This window comes from Daphnia magna, linkage group LG1, assembly GCF_020631705.1.
Source record: "Daphnia magna isolate NIES linkage group LG1, ASM2063170v1.1, whole genome shotgun sequence".
Classification (NCBI taxonomy): domain Eukaryota; kingdom Metazoa; phylum Arthropoda; class Branchiopoda; order Diplostraca; family Daphniidae; genus Daphnia; species Daphnia magna.
In genome coordinates, this window is record NC_059182.1 from 17,584,694 (window position 1) to 17,605,456 (window position 20,763).

The window sequence follows — 20,763 nt, forward strand, 5'->3', positions numbered from 1 at the left end:
TAAAAGCAAAGCAAAAGATGTTTCCAAATTTGTGTGCAAATCCAGTAATATACTGGATGAATCAATTGTAGTTTGATTTCTATAACAGTTTATTTGCCAATCTATGTGTTTATGCATAAGGGGTTGATTCGACACTGGAAAAGATCTTCAATAGTTGGGGTTAGTCGGCGAATTTTCGCTGTGTCAACAGCGCATACGTTACAGCGGACGAAAATAACGTCGTTGTTGTCTGTCAAGTTTTAGTTAGGATTTTTTAAAATCGTCATTTGTTGTAATGAAAACGATTTAATAATCGGAATAAATACCAAATTCAAAACAAAAAGAAAAAAAACACATGCTAAACAATGTTTTCTTTGTTCAAGCAAACGTATCCTGCAACTAGTGTGGAACATGCAATATATTGCCGTTTCTATGGCGGCCAAGAAAAAAACTTGGTGATTGCCGGTGCTAATGTATTACGAATATTTCGACTCATTCCAAATACAGACGAAAAGATGTTGAAAAAAGAAATGTCTGATGGTCTACCTTCTAAAATGAAATTAGAATGTTTAGCATCTTACAATCTCTTCGGGAAAGTCATGTCCATTGCAGCCGTCAGTCTTCCAGGATCATCTCAAGATACAATATTGATGAGCTTTGCTCATGCCAAACTAAGTCTCATTGAATATGATCCTGTCACTGATAATCTTAAAACATTATCACTTCATAACTTTGAAGGCAAGTAACTATTATGCCAGCTTAATAGGATTTTATAAAATTAATACTCTTCATTTTAGATGAAGGCATTGGAAGTAACCATAAAATACCAGAAATCCGAGTGGATCCTGAAGGGAGATGTGCAGCTTTGTTAATTTTTCGCAACACACTAGCTATTCTCCCGTTTCGGAAGGATTCTACTCATGATAGTAATGTCACTCTTTCATCCTACATTATCAAGCTTACAGATCTTGAAGAAAGAGTAGATAATGTAATTGATGTGCAATTTTTACATGGGTATTATGAGCCAACATTGATTATCCTCTATGAGCCTGTGGGAACATTCCCAGGACGAATAGCCGTTCGCCAGGATACTTGCAATATGGTGGCCGTGTCTTTAAACACTCAGCAGCGAGTCCATCCAATTATTTGGTCACTCAACAGTCTTCCATTTGATTGCTCTCAGTTATTGCCAGTCCCTAAGCCATTAGGTGGGGCATTAATCATGGCAGTAAATTCCATCATTTATGTTAATCAAAGCGTCCCTCCCTATGGGGTGTCTGTCAACAGCATCGCGGATCACTGCACCAGTTTCCCATTGAGTACGTGGTAGCTATTATTGATAGGTTTACGAGGTCATAACTAATGCAGGTCAATTTAAATAGAAACGCAAGAAGGTTCAAGAATAACCCTAGACTGCGCCCGAGCTGCTTTCCTGCAGTATGATCGAGTGGTCCTTTCACTGAAAGGTGGTGAATTGTACGTGCTGACGTTATTTGCAGATAGTATGCGATCTGTCCGCAAATTTCACCTTGAGAAGGCTGCCGCCAGCGTCTTGACTACTTGTCTATGTATCTGCGATAGCTACCTGTTTCTCGGCTCACGGCTCGGCAATTCCCTACTCTTGGCTTTTCAGACTAAGGATTACAACCAACATCCCACTTCATTTGCCGCCAAAAAACCAAAAATGGAACAATTCAGCTTGCTCTTTGATCAGGTAATCGATTAATATTTGTTTCATTTTAGTTTTTATTAAAATTAAAAAATATTTTGAGCTAGGAGTTAGATCACTTAGATGAGGAGGAAATCGACAATTACCTTTACGGAGAAGACCACGAGTCGTCTGATAGTAAAGCAATTAGCTATCAGTTTGAAGTTTGTGACAGCCTCCTCAATATTGGACCTTGTGGACAGGTTGGCATAAATATCGCTGGATTATCAGCTGTTAAGTAACATACAACAATGGAATTTTAGATGGCAGTGGGAGAACCTGCATCAACATGCACGGAATTCGATAAAAGGAGTCCAGATCCAGACGTTGAAATCGTTACCACCTCGGGCTATGGGAAGAATGGAGCAATATGTGTTCTTCAACGTTCAATAAAACCGCAGGTAAATCTCTTGTATTGTAAGTTGCACTTGCTTTTGAATTCTGTTCGTTTAACTTGTTTCTAGGTGGTCACCACTTTTGAGCTCCCAGAAGTCAGCGACATGTTCACGGTCTTTGCATCGCGCAATAATGAAGAGACGCTCATGCATACTTATCTGCTACTTTCACGACCTGATTCTACAATGGTACACATTTCTCGCTTACGCTTATTCTATGTTTATCGAGAAGAGTACTACCCTTACCTAGGTTTTACAAACTGGACAAGAAATTAATGAAATGGACCAATCAGGATTTAACGTGACAAGTCCTACTATATTGGCAGCAAATCTCGGGAAAAATAGATTCATTGTTCAAGTGTGCCCTTCAAGCCTACGTCTACTTGATGCAGCTGCTACAGTGGTTCAAGAATTAGAAATGGAATCAGACTTTCTTATTAGTTCGGCATCGGTTTCGGATCCCTACATTGCCTTACTAGCTCAAAATGGTCGAGTCAGCCTAGTCACATTCGTTGAAGGATCTAAACTGGAAATGGCTTTTCCTGTCTCCTCTAAGGTAACAGTATTGCCATTTGAAAAAGAAAATGTCTGAAAAAGTCATTTCTATCCAGAATTCTCCAGTGGTTTGTTTGTGTTTGTACCGTGACATCAGTGGTTTGTTCAGCACAACCATACCTGAGATGGATTTGTCGGAATCAACAAAATTAAATACGGAAAGCAAGTCCGTAAGCGCCAAAAGGTATGTCCTGGATGCCTATTTCAATGAGAGGAAAACTTAATAAAATCTATCATATTCAGAGAGATGGATGACGAAGAAGACTATCTGTACGGCGATACCAACGCTGAACAAAACAGCCACCCTGTAGAGGAAGCTTCTCACACAAAATCTTCTCCTCAACAGAAGTAATAATATTTTACATTTCGTTTTCACTTTCTTTCATTCTATACTAGTTTAGTTTAATACCTAAAATATTAATCTGAAAAATTTTTACTTTAAGTATTGACTTAGAACTTATTTAGTTTGTTTATTTAACCCTTTTTATCTTTTCCATTTGCGGTTCTTGTACGTTGCTTTACTTTACAGCTTTTTATGTTTACGTATTTCTTTCTTTTCGTACAGAGTAACTGATTACTTCCGAGAAATAAAACCCACCTACTGGCTTTCCATCATTCGGCAAAATGGGGCATTAGAAATCTTCTCGCTTAATGGAAAATTTGTGCTGGATACCTTTCGTGCCGGCCACGTTCACCTAGGTCATCGACTACTCGTCAATGCCATGTTCGACGAAATGTCTGCCGTATCCTCAATTCGTTGCAACATAGTCGAAATGGGTATCTTTGGTTTGGGACACCTCCATAGGCGACCATTATTGGTGATGAGGACTTCAGATTTTGGAGTTTTACTTTATGAAGCCATACCTTCATTACCAGCTTACGAAAGCAAACAAAAAAATGAACTTAAAATTCGATTCAGGAAACTGAATCATAGTCTCCTTCTGAGAGAAACAAAAACATAGTAAGTTGTTTGAAGGGAAGTAATAACTTGACGAAAACATGTTCTCTAAACTTTTTCAATTGCATTCATATTTTTTTTAATATTTAATATTGTGTATTATAGTGTTCGAAAGGGTGGTCAGTCGGTGGTACTTGAACCCTACGCATGGAAAACTAATCAGTTCAAATATTTTTCAAATATTGCTGGCTATACCGGGGTAAGGATTTTTTTTTTGTTCCTAGGTAATCAGGGCTTGTCATTAGTCACGTTTCACCTTTGTTTTCTAGGTTTTTATTGGTGGCCCCTATCCACACTGGTTATTTATGACTTCACGTGGCGAGTTGCGTTTACATCCCATGAGTATCGATGGACCAGTAAAGTGCTTCGCGTGTTTCCATAATGTTAATTGTTCTCAAGGGTTTATCTACCTGAATCGCAAAGTAAGATCTTCTTATGTACGTTGACTATAATCTCCATAAATTTATTTTAATGGTTCCTCGTAGGATGAATTAAGGATATGTCTTTTACCAACATTGTTTAATTACGACGCCCCTTGGCCCGTCCGTAAAGTGCCACTTCGTTGCACTCCACATTATCTGATTTATCATGTTGAAACAAAAACGTATATATTGGCCACTAGCCTAGCTGAACCCACAAATAGGATTTATAGGTAAAATAAATTTTTCGCGTTTAAAAGTCCATTCTGTAAAGCTGATTCCTTAAGGTTTAACGGAGATGATAAAGAGTTAAGCCTAGAAGAACGAGATGACCGTTTTCCATACCCACATGTGGAAAAGTTTGCCATCCAGCTGATTTCACCCGTAACTTGGGAAGTAAGAATGATCGAATATTTGTTTCCCATAAGTTGCATTTACTAGATTTCCCTAGCATGCCTTGTGAGATTGCTGTTCGTGAGTATTTATTTTGCTAAAGCATTCGTTGGAGTGCCAAACTGTGTAATTCGTTTTTGAAAACGGACAGCTTCACACCACATACCCTGTGCTACCTACATACCATTGATCATATTGTATTTTATTAGGCAGTTCCGAACACCCGAATGGACTTAGATGACTGGGAGCACGTTACATGTCTGAAAACTGTTAGTCTAGAATACGAGGGTCACGCTTCCGGTTTGAAAGATTACCTGGCTGTCAGCACAAATTACAACTATGGAGAGGACATCATTAGCCGGGGTCGAATCTTCATTCTTGATTTGATCGAAGTTGTTCCAGAGCCCGGACAGCCGTTAACCAAGAACAAGATCAAGACACTCTATGCTAAAGACCAGAAAGGTCCTGTTGCTGCTATAAGCAGTGTTTGCGGTTACCTTGTGGCTGCAATCGGGCAAAAAGTGAGTGGCCAATTTCTAATTTCGTGACCTGCTTCCTCCTCTTTAAAATGTTTATATAGCAACTTCTAACGCATAAATTCTAGATTTATCTATGGCAGCTCAAAAATGATGATTTGGTTGGAATCGCTTTCATTGACACGGAGATCTACATTCACCAGCTGCTTAACATTAAAAGTTTCATCTTGGCAGCGGATGTATACAAGAGTGTGTCAGTTCTACGTTTTCAGGAAGAATACCGAACATTATGTATTGTAGCTCGCGATTATCAACCCCTCGAAGTCATGGCCGTTGACTACTACATCGATAACACACAGCTTGGCTTCTTAGTTAGCGATGCCGAAAAGAATTTAATTCTCTACATGTACCAACCAGAAGCCCGGGAGAGCCAAGGAGGACATCGTCTTATTCGAAAAGCAGATTTCCATGTCGGCCAAGTTGTCTCGACAATGTTCCGAATTAAGTAAGTTCAATTCTCTTTTATATATTAAGTTCCTTTGTAGTTCTTCATTTGGGAATCTGATATGAATAGCATGCTTTAAATAGATAACATTTGAGATTAGTAGTTCAAAGATAGATGTTCTAAAGGCTAGTTCAATGATGTGGAATTTTAAAGAGAGGTAACCAAACGATTTCAAGTGTTTAATTATGGTCTGTCTTTGTGTTACGTTAGGTGCAAGATCAGTGATCCAACAACAGAAAAACGTTTCCCTCCTCTTATCGAAAAAAGGCAGATGATAGGATTTGGAACTCTTGATGGCGGCTTAGGATACGTGTTACCTATCCCAGAGAAAACTTATCGCCGTCTGCAGATGTTACACAATGTGTTACATACTACCATGACTCACGCTGGAGGACTGAATCCTAAAGCCTATCGAGCTTATCAAAGCAAGAATAAGAGCTTAGTTAACAGTACAAAATCAATTGTTGATGGGGAACTTGTCTTCAGTTTCCTTACACTTCCATTTGAAGATCAGTTAGAAGTGGCAAGAAAAATCGGAACTAAAGTGGAAGAATTAATAGACGATTTCATTGAAATAGATCGCTACACGGCTCACTTTTGAATAGAAACTCGCATTCAATACACGATCGTTCATCGATAATTTTGTACCAAAATGAGCAAAGAAGAAAAAAATCCTGTTTTATTGAGGTATTTAAAATGGAATAATCAAAAGTTGCGTATCATGATGCATTTAGAATATTTGTCCATACAGCTTTTTAACATATCAGTTGGCAGAATAGCTTTTTAGTTTGTCGAGTGTCCATCTTTTTTGTTTTATTGCTTCTCGTAGTTTACTATATTCTTTAACGAGGCAATTAAATTCCTCTCCAACCGATTTGTAGCGGTTTAACCTTAACTGGGAAGCTCGGATTTCGTTTTCAATTTGTTCGGATTTTGTTTCTACTTCCTTAGAGATTTTCTTCAGAGCAGGAACGGTTTGTTCAGTGTACGTTTCGTACAAAATTTCTAAGTGTAACGATTTAATTTTGAGGTAAAGAGCGTCACATTGAACTTCGAGGGACTCGCTTTTCGCAATATTCCGTCGATTTTCACCGTCAACCATGTGCTCCTGAAGAAGATTTTCCATGATGTGCAAGCTCTCAAGAAGAATTGTAGTGTACTTGGTGTACTGCTCTTTCAACAACACATCATTTTCTTCCATAATTTTCTTACAATTGTCCAAAGTTTCCATTCTTGAACTGACCAGAGATGAAAGCTGGCTAATTTTTGCCAAAATCAAATCACTGTTGTTTCCTTTTAAAAGAAATAGTGATAAACAAAGGTTTTATTAACACAATTTAAAGCTAATTACCTTGAATATCTTGCCCTAGTTCACCTAGCAACAAGACTCCTTTTTCAATAAGTTCATTTTTTAACTGTTCTTGTGCCCATAGTGTTATGTCATCATCTATTGGTTCTTGTTTGAACTGAATTCCGAAGACATGCAAATTGTCATCATCCTTCAATTTCTCTTCTTTTATTATTCTCATAGATTGATGCAATTCAGATGATATAAATGTTTTTTCCAACATTTTAAAAAACTGTTGCAGATTTAGAGAACTTTTTTAGCTGCTAAATGTTGGAACGGATCATATATTTACCTTATCGTTTTCCACTCTGGGATTAGCAATGATGTCCCAAACACTGTCATAGATGAGCTTTACAGCATCATAACTTTTTTTTGTTCTTTGATACTCCCGAGATATTTCTCGTCTTTCGTCATTTTGAGACTTCGTAGCAAAATTATTGGGGCATATTTTATGCTCAAACAAATTTTTTAGGAACTGTGCAAAATGGGGGTATCTTTCAGCTTGAGAAGGAGTTATAAAAGAACTTGCCATTTGAGTTTCCGTTAACCCAAAACAAGAAAAAAAAACGGTTTCTTCGACAAGATTTACAGCAAACCCTTTTAAAGACACAATCCAAACATCGGCGAGTCTTTGCCAATTGTCAAACAAATGTTCAAAACATTTTAAAATTAGCCTAAAACCTAAGCCACGTTGCCAAAGTTGGGTTTTTAAGTGGATGGTATCTTTTTGTCGCTAGATGGCAGTGCACTATATTTGTCTCAGCAGAGTCATAGAACCTGATTGGTTCACGCTGAGAGGAATCCCTATACCGCGTTTCGTTGGTCTGTATGTCTAAAATTTCGACGGTTTTGGGGCGGGGCACAGCGGTGGAAACTAGAATCAGAGTCATCTATCGAGAGAAACTGAGTTATTCAACGGCCATAGTCAGTGTTTCTTTTCGAGCTTCAATTTTTCTGGTGTCGTCTGCTCCGTTCGTTTCCTTTTGTTGTGATTGGCTGTTGAAGTTTTCTAACACATTTCCCTGATTGGTGCATTCATCACACACCCGCTGGAGGCTCTGACTGCTATTTCCGAAATTAGACACAACGACAGACGATTTTCCACATGTCGTGAACTAACCAAAACATCAGACCTAATGCGCTAACACAGCTAGTAAATCAGTAAGTGGATTTCAGTATGTATAGATTTTGTATCTGGAATTTTAATGTGTAGTATAATTTTTTATAGGTAAAAAATGACTTTATGTTTCATATCACATGATGATGTGGTTGAAACATTCTAGCATAAGTTACATCTAACTGTAAAGTAAATTTGTTATATTTTATAGTTATATCACAGACTAGGAGTAGAATAATTTAAATACAATTGAATAATGTAATACAGTAAATAATAATTAGAATTTACAATAGTACACTAGGTAGTTTTTACATCACTTCTGGTAAAAGTTGGATCTTTCGGACTGAATAGGATTCTCAACCAGCAAATTCATACATACACATTTCTATTAATATACTGAACATAAAAAGTGTGTTGGTGAATATCATCAAGAAAGAAGGTGATATATTTGGTAATATACACTTTGAATTACAGAATTTAGCAAATATACTGTGGTGTCCAGCTAAGCGAAAGCTTTTAGAAACCACAACACTTTCTTCCTGTCAGTGGTCATTTTACCAAGCTAAACTACACATGAAAATGGTAGATAAAACCCATAGCTCCCTGCTATCATCAATAGCAAGAATAAACAGTGGAATCAAACTTATCAACTGTGACTTAACTACTAATCTAACTATATTAAATTAATCACCCCTAAACTTAAATTCAAGGATACACAGGTTTGCTATTTGTTGTTCCATAATCCTTGTATTGATCTTCTTTTCATAGGCTATAAATACAATAAGCTGCAGTCAACTACGCAAGTGCCACAATTGGTTGCCACAAGGTAGATAACTATGATATAACTGCAAGAGCCTGATGATGAGTTTTCTCAAGGAAAAGGTTCAAAATATTTAATGAACACCATTTCTTTTAATTTCCTACAATTATTAATCTATATCTGGGAAACATTTAGTAAGATTAGAAACAAGCTATAATCAGTTGCATAAGATCACAATGTGTTTAGTAGACATGTTCCTGTCCAGCAATGTCTCTTTCCATTTGGGAAAGGGATCTTGGTTTCTCATAAGGCCACAACAAAGTTGTGTTTCACTACCAACATTGTTAAAAATTAAACAATGAAAGTAAGGCCTGTAGAATGAGGAATGGAATCAATATGATCAAACACTTGACTTATCCCTTATCAAATCAGTAAAAAAACATTTATTCTGCTTCCTTACTTCCATTTAAATTATAACAACAAATTGTCTTTTAATAATTCTCACTTCAATACTTACTTCTATGCGAGTCTTGAAGCAGATTAATTATTAATAGACCAGACGAACTGTTTGACAAACTAATTTTGCCCATTGTTTGGAAAAGTACTGTTGCTGGCACCGCCATCTAGTAGAAAGTTCGGTCAAATCATGTTAGAAAATAAGCCCGACTTTTCATTTTTTTTCCCCCAGTAAACACGTTGTTACAAAATTACATGATTTGGATTCAAAATTCAAAGACAATGTCGAAAATTTTCTTCAATGTGACTTGGAAGAAATAGTTGATGAGTTATTCAAATTCAAAGTGGTTGCAATAAAACCACTTTGATTTCATTTTATTCAAAAGCCGCCTAATGTGCGGGAAAAGTAATATTTTATTCGTTAATATTTCGACTAATATTTTAAAAAAGAAAATTGAGTTTTCATCGAATTCCAAGTCAAAATTCGGGCTTACTTCGCTTATGGAGAGGTGGGAGGGTTTCAAGTTTGGTTTCGAAGTGGGTGGTGCCTTAACCACTACTGCATATTTTCAAGACATCTAGAGGAGAAATAAACAACTCCGAATCATTTTCATGGCCATATCAGCTGTTCTGTCAGCCGTTTCATTTCGCGTGGCGTCGGATTGAGGATGGTAGCTCAAATGAACGTCTTCTTTCTTGAAATTTCACCGCCGTTTTCGTGTTTTTTTACCTGGATTTTGTGAATTAAATCCACGCCAAGTTGTTAAAGGTATTATGGCAAAAATTCATATCCAAAATGCATTATAAAACACGTTCGAAGTTTTTCAAAGGAGGAGCATTGCAAGGGTTTGCGAGCACGTTTTTCATCTCCGTTAATGAAATACACAGTCAATACATCCATTTTGGTAGTGAAGGCGCAACGTAAAGAAAGCAGTTTTTTATTGTCCTTTTCACAATCTCTCTTAGATTCTTTCAGGTGCCATTAGGTGATGTTACAATTTATTGTTAACTGTTTTAATATTGTAGTCGTACTTTCAGGTCCTTGGAAGGTACCTGATATGCTGTGATGGCAGCAGAATTATTCTGTGACAGAAATAAATGCCATCAATGTTCTGTTGTCAGCGTAATAAAAGATTTCCAGTATCATTGTTGTGTTGGTGAATTATTAGCTCACACGCAAAAACAAATAGAAGTTAAAACTGATTTTGATCTTGACGTTGTTCCTTAGTCCTTACTGATTAGTCACATTCTTTCACATTGTAAATGTCACTGAAAACTTGGAATCTTAAAAAATTCTTTGTCAATAGTGGTTTGAAGAATCTTTTTTTTTCCAAAACAAAAAGTAAATGTCTTTGTTGGATTGAGAAATAGTTGTTTATTCACATTCTAAATCAATTGCTTGAGATTTAGTGAAACAGGTTGGTGTAACAAATTATCAAAATTGTTTATATAATTAGCAAATATTTTATATTTTATAATGAAATACAAAACGAGAAATATGATACATTTCTTTTATTGTCCCACCTCCACCCAACAATTTCACCACTATTTTACATAATACATTACATACAAATTACATACAAATAAATTCATACATAAATATACATATACTTAACTAAGTTAACCCGTTGGCTGCCAGGCCATGCAACCCGTAGGTTGCTTAAACTACTATTGCTACGCATCGCGTCTGAAGGATCACGAACAAGGTGAGACTTGTCCGAAGACAAGTCCGGGCTGATACGGTGATAGAAACCATTCCAGGAATGCACACCCCAGGAATCTATCACCGCACCGACAAAGAGAAGTCCCTACTGGTGCATTGCCTAAGGCGCCTAAAGGCGCAAAGCCTTTAGGCGCGACGACTGTTCCGCCCATGGCATAGACCATAAGGCAGAACAGCGCCCGGTCCCTACAAGCTAAAAAAAAAAATGGGACGCAAACGGGGTGGCAGCCAACGGGTTAACTTATACACTACAATGCAAAACAAAAAAATACCGATCCGCAGTGAACTCCCTCCATCGCCGTGGACTGTTTTCTGAACTGCATCCTTTTTCGGTATACTTTTCCGTGAAGGGTGAAGGCAAAGGCGGGGACGGCGACGAGACGATGGTGAAGGCGAGGACGGTGAGGACGGCGACGAGACGATGGCGAAGGCGACGGCGAGGACGGCGACGAGACGATGGCGAAGGCGACGGCGAGGACGGCGACGAGACGATGGCGAAGGCGACGGCGAGGACGGCGACGAGACGATGGCGAAGGCGACGGCGAGGACGGCGACGAGACGATGGCGAAGGCGACGGCGAGGACGGCGAGGACGGCGACGAGACGATGGTGAAGGCGACGGCGACGAGACGATGGTGAAGGCGACGGCAAGGACGGCGACGAGACGATGGTGAAGGCGACGGCAAGGACGGCGACGAGACGATGGTGAAGGCGACGGCAAGGACGGCGACGAGACGATGGTGAAGGCGACGGCGAGGACAGCGACGAGACGATGGTGAAGGCAACGGCGAGGACGGCGACGAGACGATGGCGAAGGCGACGGCGATGGCAAAGGCGACGGCGATGGCGAAGGCGACGGCGATGGCGAAGGCGACGGCGATGGCGAAGGCGAAGGCGATGGCGATGGCGATGGCGATGGCGATGGCGATGGCGATGGCGAAGGCGACGGCGATGGCGAAGGCGACGGCGAAGGCGAAGGCGATGGCGATGGCGAAGGCGATGGCGAAGGCGACGGCGATGGCGAAGGCAAAGGCGATGGCGATGGCGAAGGCGACGGACGGCGACGAGACGATGGCGATGGCGGAGGCGACGACGAGACGAGACGATGGCGATGGCGACGGCGAGGAGACGATGGCGATGGCGATGGCGAAGGCAAAGGTGATGGCGAGGACGAGGACGAGGACGGCGACGAAAAGATGTCGAAGACGACGATGAGTCAACTGTCAGGAAATTCTTTCCTATTGGCCCTGTGTAACAAATGTAATTAAATCAGACTAAAGAACAATATAACATTTGATTTAAAAAATTTCTAAGTTTTTGGTTTACTGTGGTTTAAAAAATTGCACATTTTTAAAAAAGATAACTAGCTTGGGTCTTTTCCTGGTATTTCTGGAACCATAACGATGAAACTGACACAAGACGGGGTGCTACTTCTGTAAAATAGCTGTTCATTCTAAAAATAGAAACTTTTGCTAAACGGCAATAACATGTTCCTTATCTTCAATCTTCTTTCAAAAAGAGCTAGTCACAAACAGCTGTGTCATAAAGTTTTGCTTGTTGAATGAAGGCTCAAGGAGTTCAAACAAGGAAATATCTAGTGCAAACAGAAGTCACAATATTGAATAGAAAGGTGAAAAAGTTAATATGCCATTAAGAACTCTAGATATAGATGAAAAAGTCAGATACCTTAAATAGTAGTAGCTTAACAAGTGGGCCCATGCTTCAAACAAATGAGCTGATCCTTTTGAATCTACTCACGATTCAATGTGTGAGATTCATTGCAAAATAATACTCTAGCATAAAATTTACCAATAATATTTCTGCTATGCTTTGAAGAAGAACTGGGAGACATTTAACCCTAGACAAATCAAAAGATTGCATTTTCCAAAGCACAATCTGAGAATTGAAGTATTGAATTGCTTGCTATATATATTCAATTGATCATTGCTTGTTAACATAACAGGCAACAATAAAGCAAAATAGTAACACATAGATAAGTATAATGATCATTTGTTACTTATTTGTTGCTATAGATGCACAAAAGAATGGAAAAACTTTCAAAATCAAGACAGCAAAAGCTTTTGCATGTTTACATGTTTACATTACAATTTACATAGGAAATGGCAGACATTGCAGACGACAGTAGCATTCAATCTTTTAGATTTCAATCTGATACAACAAAGGTTTGTTAAAACCTGTATAATTAATAGGTATTCTGGAATATTTAGATCCATTCTCAGTGAATGCTCGACTTGATTATTTAGTTAGACTGCCTTTTAAAAATACCCTTTATGCACATTTTCCGGAAATGATCCAGAAGTAACAGGTTTACAGTTAGCGAGATGAAGTTTCGTTACAAGTGATGGAATTTTGTATTGACGATTCTCTACATATTTTCTTTAAGGTGCAATTATCCATACAGGGGGAGGGATGCATTTAATTATTAACGGACAATCCAACTTGGTATAAGGAAGGATGAAACGGACTCACGGCAAATTATCAGATCAATAGATATTGAGATTGACACATTTTGAACTGTAGCTCAGACAAAATAAGCTTTCAGCAGCTGCCGACTTTCATGCCAAGAGAGAAAACATGAACCAGTGGAATTGCAATTGCCGTACTTGAGACGGTAGCAATGACTGCAGCTTACTATCATGGTGCAATTTTCCTTGAAATTGATACGGCGTGCCTATGGACCAATGTTAGAATAACTCCTTGAAAACAAAGAAAAGGTTCCCACAATACACCAAAGCACTTTTCCTTTTCAATAGACACAGGACTGGAATTGTTTGCTAAATTAGTTTGCTATATGAAGTATTTTTTAAAACAGATATTCCATGATAATTCTTTCATTAACTTGCAAAAGATTGCCCTAGGGTTAAGTTTGGATTCACACTAAAGTTTGCAATTATGGTATTACTTAAGTTTTATACCCTCCCTATTCGACATCAAAAGTAAGCCCGAATGCTCTTACATTCTAACAATTCTGTTACCAGACAAAGATACCAAAGCAATTTTGTTTGCAAAAACTTGTGTTATAGTACCCCAAAAAAGATTCAATAATAGCATGCGAAAAGTGGACCCCCCAAAACCAGCCCCCGCCCCTACCCCGACACCAATTCCGCCCCTACATTGGCCCCCCTCGTTTTTGTCGTGTGGTAGCACGACACCAGCTCCCCCTACTCCCCCTTCTAAAATTCGTTCAACTGCGTAGATATGGCAACCGGTTTGCCCTCTATGGCAATCCGTTTTACCCGTAAAAAATATTTTTTTTTTGTTTCCTATTTTTTTTTAATGCTCTGTCAATCTAGCGGTCACAACTTTAAACCCCCTTTTGTTGTCTTGTAGACAGACCAGTGTTACAGAGTTGCAAATTTTCTCTGCTGGAGTAAGTAATAAGAAGGCTGGTGTCGTGCTACCACATGACACCAGCCCCCCCATAACTTCAACGAATTTTACAAGGGGGGGCTGGTGTCGTTCTGAACGGCATTAAGATAAGATGGATAGATCAGCAAAACATGTCAGCTTCTTCTTTGATATTAAGAGCTTGATAAGATAATTAACACAAGACTAATTCCAACTTCCAACTAAAAAAATAATCCATGATTAAGAAGAAATTGAAATATTATTAGTTAAAAAATTCTCTGGCAGGTAGAAACATCCAACATTTTATAGGTGGCAGCTAACACTTCACTGCAAGGTATAGTAATCTTCCATACCTTGCTTCACAGCTTCATGCTGAAATTTCACCATTTGATTTTTTTTTGGTGTCCAGAGCCTTTCAATTTAGTTCAAATGTACAAGTCCAAATTAAGTATTAACCTATGCTCATCTTCAGCATTAAAATAAGATAATATAGCTATTTTGATTTAAAGCACTGACTCCATCAATTGCAACACCCACAGCTAACTTTGACTACTTACATTATTATTATTTTTTTTTTTCAAAGTTTCAGCTTTTCCTTTGAATTATATTGGCCTTTCATTCAAATAGATGATCACTTCTACAAAACTTCATCCTTCAAATGATTTCAGTAAATTAAATCATAAAAACCACAAGAAAATCATGGTTTTCTACAGAATTTGCATTTACCCATCATGTGGCTGAATATCAAACAGTTGTACTGCTTATTCCAGTGTTTGTTGGAAGCTGAGGACTAATCAGTTCGAAGTTTTTATATTATTATAAATGTTGGATCTCTTCTGTGACCTCATGCGTTCATAATTCCAACGGAGACCGAGTCATTAGTACACACGCAAAATGGGTTCCATGATTGAGAAATATACGAACTCGCAAGATTTGATGAAAAGTACTGTAAAAAAAAAAGCTTGTCTTTTTTAGTTTTAACAGTGATAAAAAATGTAATATCCATGTTGAATGAGTAAATTTACCCGACCGAATATCACGTGATTGCGCTGTGATGGGCTGATGGCACTGTTCCTGACCAAGATGGCGGAAACGCAATTGAACCGTCACGGAAGAAAGGATGGATATTCCTACCTAGAATGATGAAGGAGAAAAAGAGCGAGTCGCGGATGCCATCTATCAACCAAAACTCCCAAGTTCTTGCTCATTGACGACTAAACTGAAATTGTAGAATGCCATCTATCAACCAAAATTGCATATTCATGCTGATTGACAACTGAACTCGAAATTGCAGAAAGAAAACACAACTTGGTCTCCGCGAGACGGTCTCGAAGGGTCGAGACCGTCACCCGTACATCCCAGTGGGACTATCCCGGCCCTCTGATTGGCTCTCTTCACCCTTACATCCTTCTATGTCTTTCTGCTTTCCGTTCCCACATTTTCCTGATGTACACAGTGTGGTTTTCCGTGGGGCTGCCGCTTTGATTTGTTTGTTTCTTTCATGTATTTTTATTATTTACATTTATTGTTTGTTCTTTATTAAGTTTTACAAATACAATATTTTTACTTACATTAATTGTTTTTTTCATTTTATATAATAGATTGAATTAATTACCAGTGTGTTTTCTTAAATTAGTGTAAATTGTCATCCCATGGGCCTTGGGTTGGCGGTTCCAAAACCCGATCTTGTAATGATCGGGGAAACTATAAGTCCAAAACTTAAAAACTTATAGGAATGGATATATCTGGATAAGATCTGTCCATTTCTGCAAAAATATTGCTTAAAAACTACTTATTGGAAGAGTAACCCGATTTGCCATTTTTCCGGTAGGTCGGTGCGGTTTAGCGGGTATCTTGTAATCCCCACCCCCGAATAATACTTAATATTTAAATAATTTTTTGCGGGAAAACTATAAGACCAAAATTAATAAATTTTACAGAAATGGATAGCTCTTATCAAGAGCTATCCATTTCTGTAAAATAGTTAAGACAATTTTCATAAACAAAAAAATTTTGGGCAAGAACTTTTTGTAGTTTTTGCGCTCTAGAGATATACTCGATCCTATAGACTTAAGTAATAATTTTCATTGTTTTTGAAACTTTTTAGTGCATGAATATTTTTTCATAAATTATAGAGAAATAGATAGCCCTTATCAAGAGCTATCCATTTATATAAAATTTATTAATTTTGGTCCTATAGTTTCCCCGAAAAAAATTATTTAAATTTCCCGTATTGCTGGGAGATAAGGGTTAACTTAGACCCGCTAAACTGCACCGACCTACCTGAAAAATGCCGAAGCGGTTTACTTCTCCAATAAGGAAATTTTGAGCAATATTTTTACAGAAATGGATAGATCTTATCAAGATATATCCATTCCTATAATTGTTAAAACTTTTGGACTTATAGTTTTCCCGATTGTCCCAAAATCGGGTGTTGAAACCGTTTTTCTCCAGCCCGCACCAACCCAGTTGCCCATGAGAGTTCATTCACAATAATTCTGATGGAAACACACCGATGTTTAATTCATTCCTGTTTTATAAATTGAAAAGCGATTTAATAAAGGTATAAGTAGTGTAATAGCATAAATTAATAAATAAAAAACAAAAAACGAACAATAACGAAAAAATATTCATACACAAAAAAGTTTTAAAAAAATTTCAATTGTTACTTAAGTCTATTGGATCTAGTATATATATCTAGAGCGCAAAAACTACAAACAACGTCTTGTCCAAAATTTGTTTGTTTATGAAAATTATGTTAATTATTTTACAGAAATGGATAGCGCTTACTAAGAGCTATCCATTTCTGCAAAATTTATTAATTTGTTCCTTATAGTTTTCCCGCAATAAATTATTGAAATATGACGTATTTTTATGAGGGGGTTCCTTTGACCCGCTAAACCGCACCGACCTACCCGTAAAATGGCGAAGCGGTTTACTTTCCTAATTAGTACACCCTAAGCAAAATTTTTGCAGAATTGGATAGACCTTATCAAGATTTATCCATTCCTATAAGTATTAAAACTTTTGGACATATAGTTTTCCCGATTCTCCCAAAATCGGGTTTTTAACCTTTTTTCTCCGACCCGCACCAACCCAATTGCCCGTGGATGACAATTCACAATAGTTATAATGAAAACACACCAATATTTAATTTATTCCTGTGCTATAAAATTTAAAACGATATAATGAAGATACAAATAGTTTATTAACAAAATAGTAAGTTAGAGACAATAAATATAAACATAAATAATCATAAATAAATAAACATGAAAAACAAACAAATGAAGGCGGCAGCCCGACTACTCCACACACGCCACAGCCCCACAGGCCACACACCACAAGCAGAAGGGGTGGAGGGGCTATAGGGTGAGGAGAGGGAGAGAGCCAATCAGAGGGCCGGGATAGTCCCACTGGGATGTACGGGTGACGGTCTCGACCCTTCGAGACCGTCTCGCGGAGACCAAGTTGAGAAAACAAGCAATGAGTTAGGTCCCAGATGGCACCGGCGGCCCGCCCATTTCCCCTTTTTTCTGATAGAAAATAAGAAATATTTCATTAATGGTTAATTTTCAGTATAGGGATGTTTAGTAAGACAATAATTATTTTTTAATTTTTAATTTAATAATAATAAAAAAAAATTACATGGCCGACATAAGAATTGTCGAAGAATCCCGTCCTTAAGTTATAGTAGTCCATGCTAGTTCCCCTCTCAGAAAAGGGGTACCGTACCCTCTTGCGGGGAATACTATACAAAGAAAAAACGAGGGTTTCAGGTTGTCAACGTTCTATTACTCTGGAAGGGAAAAAAATAATTTGTGTTGGTGTGAGAAATTAGGAGCTCTAAACAAACAATTAACACATTTTTAGATAATGAAACTTATTGGAAAAAAGACAGGCATGTTTGCAATTTAGATTTTAACAGAGTTATAGAACCCCGGGGTCTATGACTCTGGATTTAAATAAAAATCCTTAGTCTGACAATGACATGTTTGCAGTTACAATTGAAATGAAATCCTCAGATATGATTCTTAAAACTGTTGTTTTTAAACAGATTTTTTACTTCACAACATGCTAATGGAAACTACATTAGCTGAATAATTTTTTTTTTACATTCAAAAAGAAAATCAATTTACCTTGTTGGCAGAATACATCTTTCTTTCCAATTTCACTGGTTCATTGTGTTGAAGTAGTATACATGCACACCAAGCTAGATATCACACAGATATCTGGAAGCAGATTAAATGTTGGTTGCACACATCCCTATAATGACGACAAAACATCATCATAATATACCTAGGAATAAAACATCTGAGTCTCATCTCTCATCATTGAGAAAAATAAGTTAGATAAGGCACATACATTTAAAAAACACTATTGTCTTCAAAATGCGGATCATTCTCAACTAATACTCATACAATTACGTAGTTTAAATAGTACATAAAAAATTACCCGTAAGCCATTGTATAAATTTTGCAATGACCTTAACAACTGAAAAACAAATTATTCGTTACTTTTATGACTATTAACTAGACTAAGAGCTTTACCTGGCTTAACCGGCTTAACGAAAACAAGAATTGAGCGTGGAGTACGTCGATGAATAGCAGCAGACAAAAAAAACTATGAAGTCACGATGCGCCCAGCGCCATCTATGGGATTTCAGAGGTGTTTCTGCTACGTTCCAAAAATGTGAAACTCACCGGTTCCCGGTGTTCGCGAAGTTCCCGATAGCCTTGGAGAAAAAAAAATCGCACAGTTTTATCAAATTAAACATTGATTTCGATTAAGTTATTTGTTTTCTCGTTAAACCAGCCATTTGTTAAATAAACGAAAACAAAGTGCTGTTAGCGCACCAACTTTGTTTTTTACGTTTTAATAAAAAAAACTATAAGACCAATGAAAAAATAAACTTGATTTCTGTGATTTTCATTCAATTCTGAATTGAAATCATTTATTTTAATCAAAATTTAAAATTTGGCCAAAAATGAAAAAGTGGAAAGGGTATATAGCCTTCCCACTTTTGTCAAAATCTGCAAAAAACCACATCTCTTGGAATTTGACAAAAATCACACGAAATAATTCAAATTGAACGCTGTTTACGATCAAGTTATTGTTTTTTTCATTAAACTAGCCATTTTTTAAATAAAAGAAAGCAAAGTATGGTTAGCGCACTAACTTTAATTTTTTTTTAAAGGATAGTTCAAAAACTTTAATGCCAATTGAAAAATAAATTTGATTTCTGTTGTTTTCATTCAATTTTGAATCAAAATCATGTATTTAAAACAAAATTTAAAATTTTTATACGATACGATACATAAAATTTGGGGGAAAAAAGGTATTGGAAAAAATGTATAGTTTTCTTCGCATAACGTATAGTTGGTACTGGTGTAGAAACGGCTATTACCCCCATATCATGAATAATTTTCATGATGTATTTCTTAGTGAAAAGAAATTAAAGGATAAATCCACATTAGAATAATATTATTATTTGTCTCTAGTAATAATTTTTGCTTGTGAGAGTTGTTGTGTAAGTTTTCTTGAAAACAGGGTGGCCGCGATCGTAAGGTAATAAAACAACATGTTTTGACATTGGCAGTCCTCGAAATCCGGGGGTAATTAAAGCGACCTTTAAAAAATGTGAAAAAAGTTAAATTTTTTTTTATAATTTTTTTTTTTTTTTGTACGTTGAGAATTTCTATTGAATACCTTTTCTAATTACCGAGATATTCTCATGTTCATCTATTCCTAGATTAAGGGAACTCTCTAATGGAAACCCACGTTTCAATTGCCCCGACATTTTGGCATTTTAATTGTTTTGAGTTTTCGACTGTTAAGGTCTATTCATAATTTTGTAACTCTGCCAAAAAAAAAAATATAAATCTATTACAGAACTTTCTTTTCATGTTGCATGCAGACTGACAGCGTTCTTCCTAGGCGATTGGAAGATAGTGTCACATGGACGTTTTAAATAGAATAAGTGATGTCTCACAGGCTATTTGCATCAAGAACTGGAGGTGTCGGATTGTCAGGAATGTTATTTATTTTCTATTTTTAGCGCATGTCATCTAATGAACTCAGAAAGAAAACATTAGGTCCAAGCTAGACATGTGCATTAATAATCCAATTAACAGGTCCCTGCGTTCTGAATCATCCAGGCAAATCAAGGATGCGCCAAAAAATTAAGAATTAACTATATGGAGATGGGCTAACAGCAATTATTATAGTTTTTTTTTTGCGGCAATAATATATTTTTAAAAGAACTATTCTAACTTCAAAAGAACGAGGAAAATGTGTAACCAAGTTAAGAAAAATATTGTATTGTTCGCTCTTTCCACATTTGATTTAGAAGTCGGAATATCTAAGAAATTATTTGAGCCTTCCTTAATCAGGCGAGGCATTAAATACAGTATTAATTCGCTATAATAATTTTTGTCCTGAACATGTTGACAACTAATCGAAATGGTGTTATCTTGTAAGTGCGTTGCATAACCACGAAGGCTATTTGGGGAAACGTTGTATATCCAGCGGTTTGTAAACTTCGGCGTGTCTGGTCTTCCTTGGTTAGTTGACTGTAAAAACGCAAGAAGCATTCGTTCGGCGAAG

The 20,763-nt window shown here is 37.2% G+C and overlaps 2 protein-coding genes and 3 long non-coding RNA genes across 16 annotated transcripts; 1 reads left to right on the plus strand and 4 right to left on the minus strand.

Moving 5' to 3' along the window:
- Nucleotides 1-179: 179 nt before the first annotated feature.
- On the plus strand, nt 180-6,041 carry LOC116928650 (cleavage and polyadenylation specificity factor subunit 1). Of its 2 annotated transcripts, XM_032935748.2 has the most exons (17): nt 183-717; nt 777-1,298; nt 1,362-1,693; nt 1,756-1,890; nt 1,951-2,088; nt 2,152-2,271; nt 2,333-2,638; nt 2,694-2,821; nt 2,881-2,985; nt 3,203-3,598; nt 3,701-3,794; nt 3,865-4,017; nt 4,081-4,247; nt 4,302-4,410; nt 4,617-4,928; nt 5,012-5,388; nt 5,599-6,041. In XM_032935748.2, exons 1-17 carry the CDS (start codon nt 345-347, stop codon nt 5,987-5,989), a joined length of 4,158 nt encoding a protein of 1,385 aa, XP_032791639.1. In that variant the 5' UTR covers nt 183-344; the 3' UTR covers nt 5,990-6,041. The 2 variants fall into 2 exon arrangements, with proteins under 2 accessions (XP_032791644.1, XP_032791639.1); XM_032935753.2 differs by lacking the exon at nt 5,599-6,041 and having other exon boundaries at nt 180-717; nt 4,988-5,026.
- An 8-nt stretch (nt 6,042-6,049) lies between these two features.
- On the minus strand, nt 6,050-7,458 carry LOC116928796 (HAUS augmin-like complex subunit 4). The gene is made up of 3 exons (XM_032935918.2): nt 7,029-7,458; nt 6,740-6,968; nt 6,050-6,681 (listed from the first exon to the last, which is right to left on the minus strand). The coding sequence occupies exons 1-3, from the start codon at nt 7,266-7,268 to the stop codon at nt 6,152-6,154; spliced, it is 999 nt and encodes a 332-aa protein (XP_032791809.2). The 5' UTR covers nt 7,269-7,458; the 3' UTR covers nt 6,050-6,151.
- A 1,122-nt stretch (nt 7,459-8,580) lies between these two features.
- LOC123475707 lies at nt 8,581-9,861 on the minus strand. The gene is made up of 2 exons (XR_006651009.1): nt 9,131-9,861; nt 8,581-8,984 (listed from the first exon to the last, which is right to left on the minus strand). It is a non-coding gene; the product is annotated as an uncharacterized LOC123475707 (long non-coding RNA).
- A 1,990-nt stretch (nt 9,862-11,851) lies between these two features.
- Nucleotides 11,852-15,458, minus strand: LOC116916608. 7 transcript variants are annotated; one of them, XR_006651011.1, is made up of 7 exons: nt 15,186-15,458; nt 14,887-15,106; nt 14,718-14,812; nt 12,809-13,483; nt 12,601-12,649; nt 12,478-12,541; nt 11,852-12,038 (listed from the first exon to the last, which is right to left on the minus strand). It is a non-coding gene; the product is annotated as an uncharacterized LOC116916608 (long non-coding RNA). The 7 variants fall into 7 exon arrangements; XR_006651013.1 differs by lacking the exon at nt 11,852-12,038 and adding an exon at nt 12,093-12,385; XR_006651010.1 differs by having other exon boundaries at nt 12,601-13,483.
- A 2,175-nt stretch (nt 15,459-17,633) lies between these two features.
- Nucleotides 17,634-18,802, minus strand: LOC123475722. 5 transcript variants are annotated; one of them, XR_006651017.1, is made up of 5 exons: nt 18,708-18,802; nt 18,523-18,651; nt 18,297-18,423; nt 17,806-17,956; nt 17,634-17,693 (listed from the first exon to the last, which is right to left on the minus strand). It is a non-coding gene; the product is annotated as an uncharacterized LOC123475722 (long non-coding RNA). The 5 variants fall into 5 exon arrangements; XR_006651016.1 differs by having other exon boundaries at nt 18,613-18,651; nt 18,708-18,778; XR_006651014.1 differs by having other exon boundaries at nt 18,297-18,456; nt 18,708-18,777.
- Between the last annotated feature and the right edge of the window lie 1,961 nt (nt 18,803-20,763).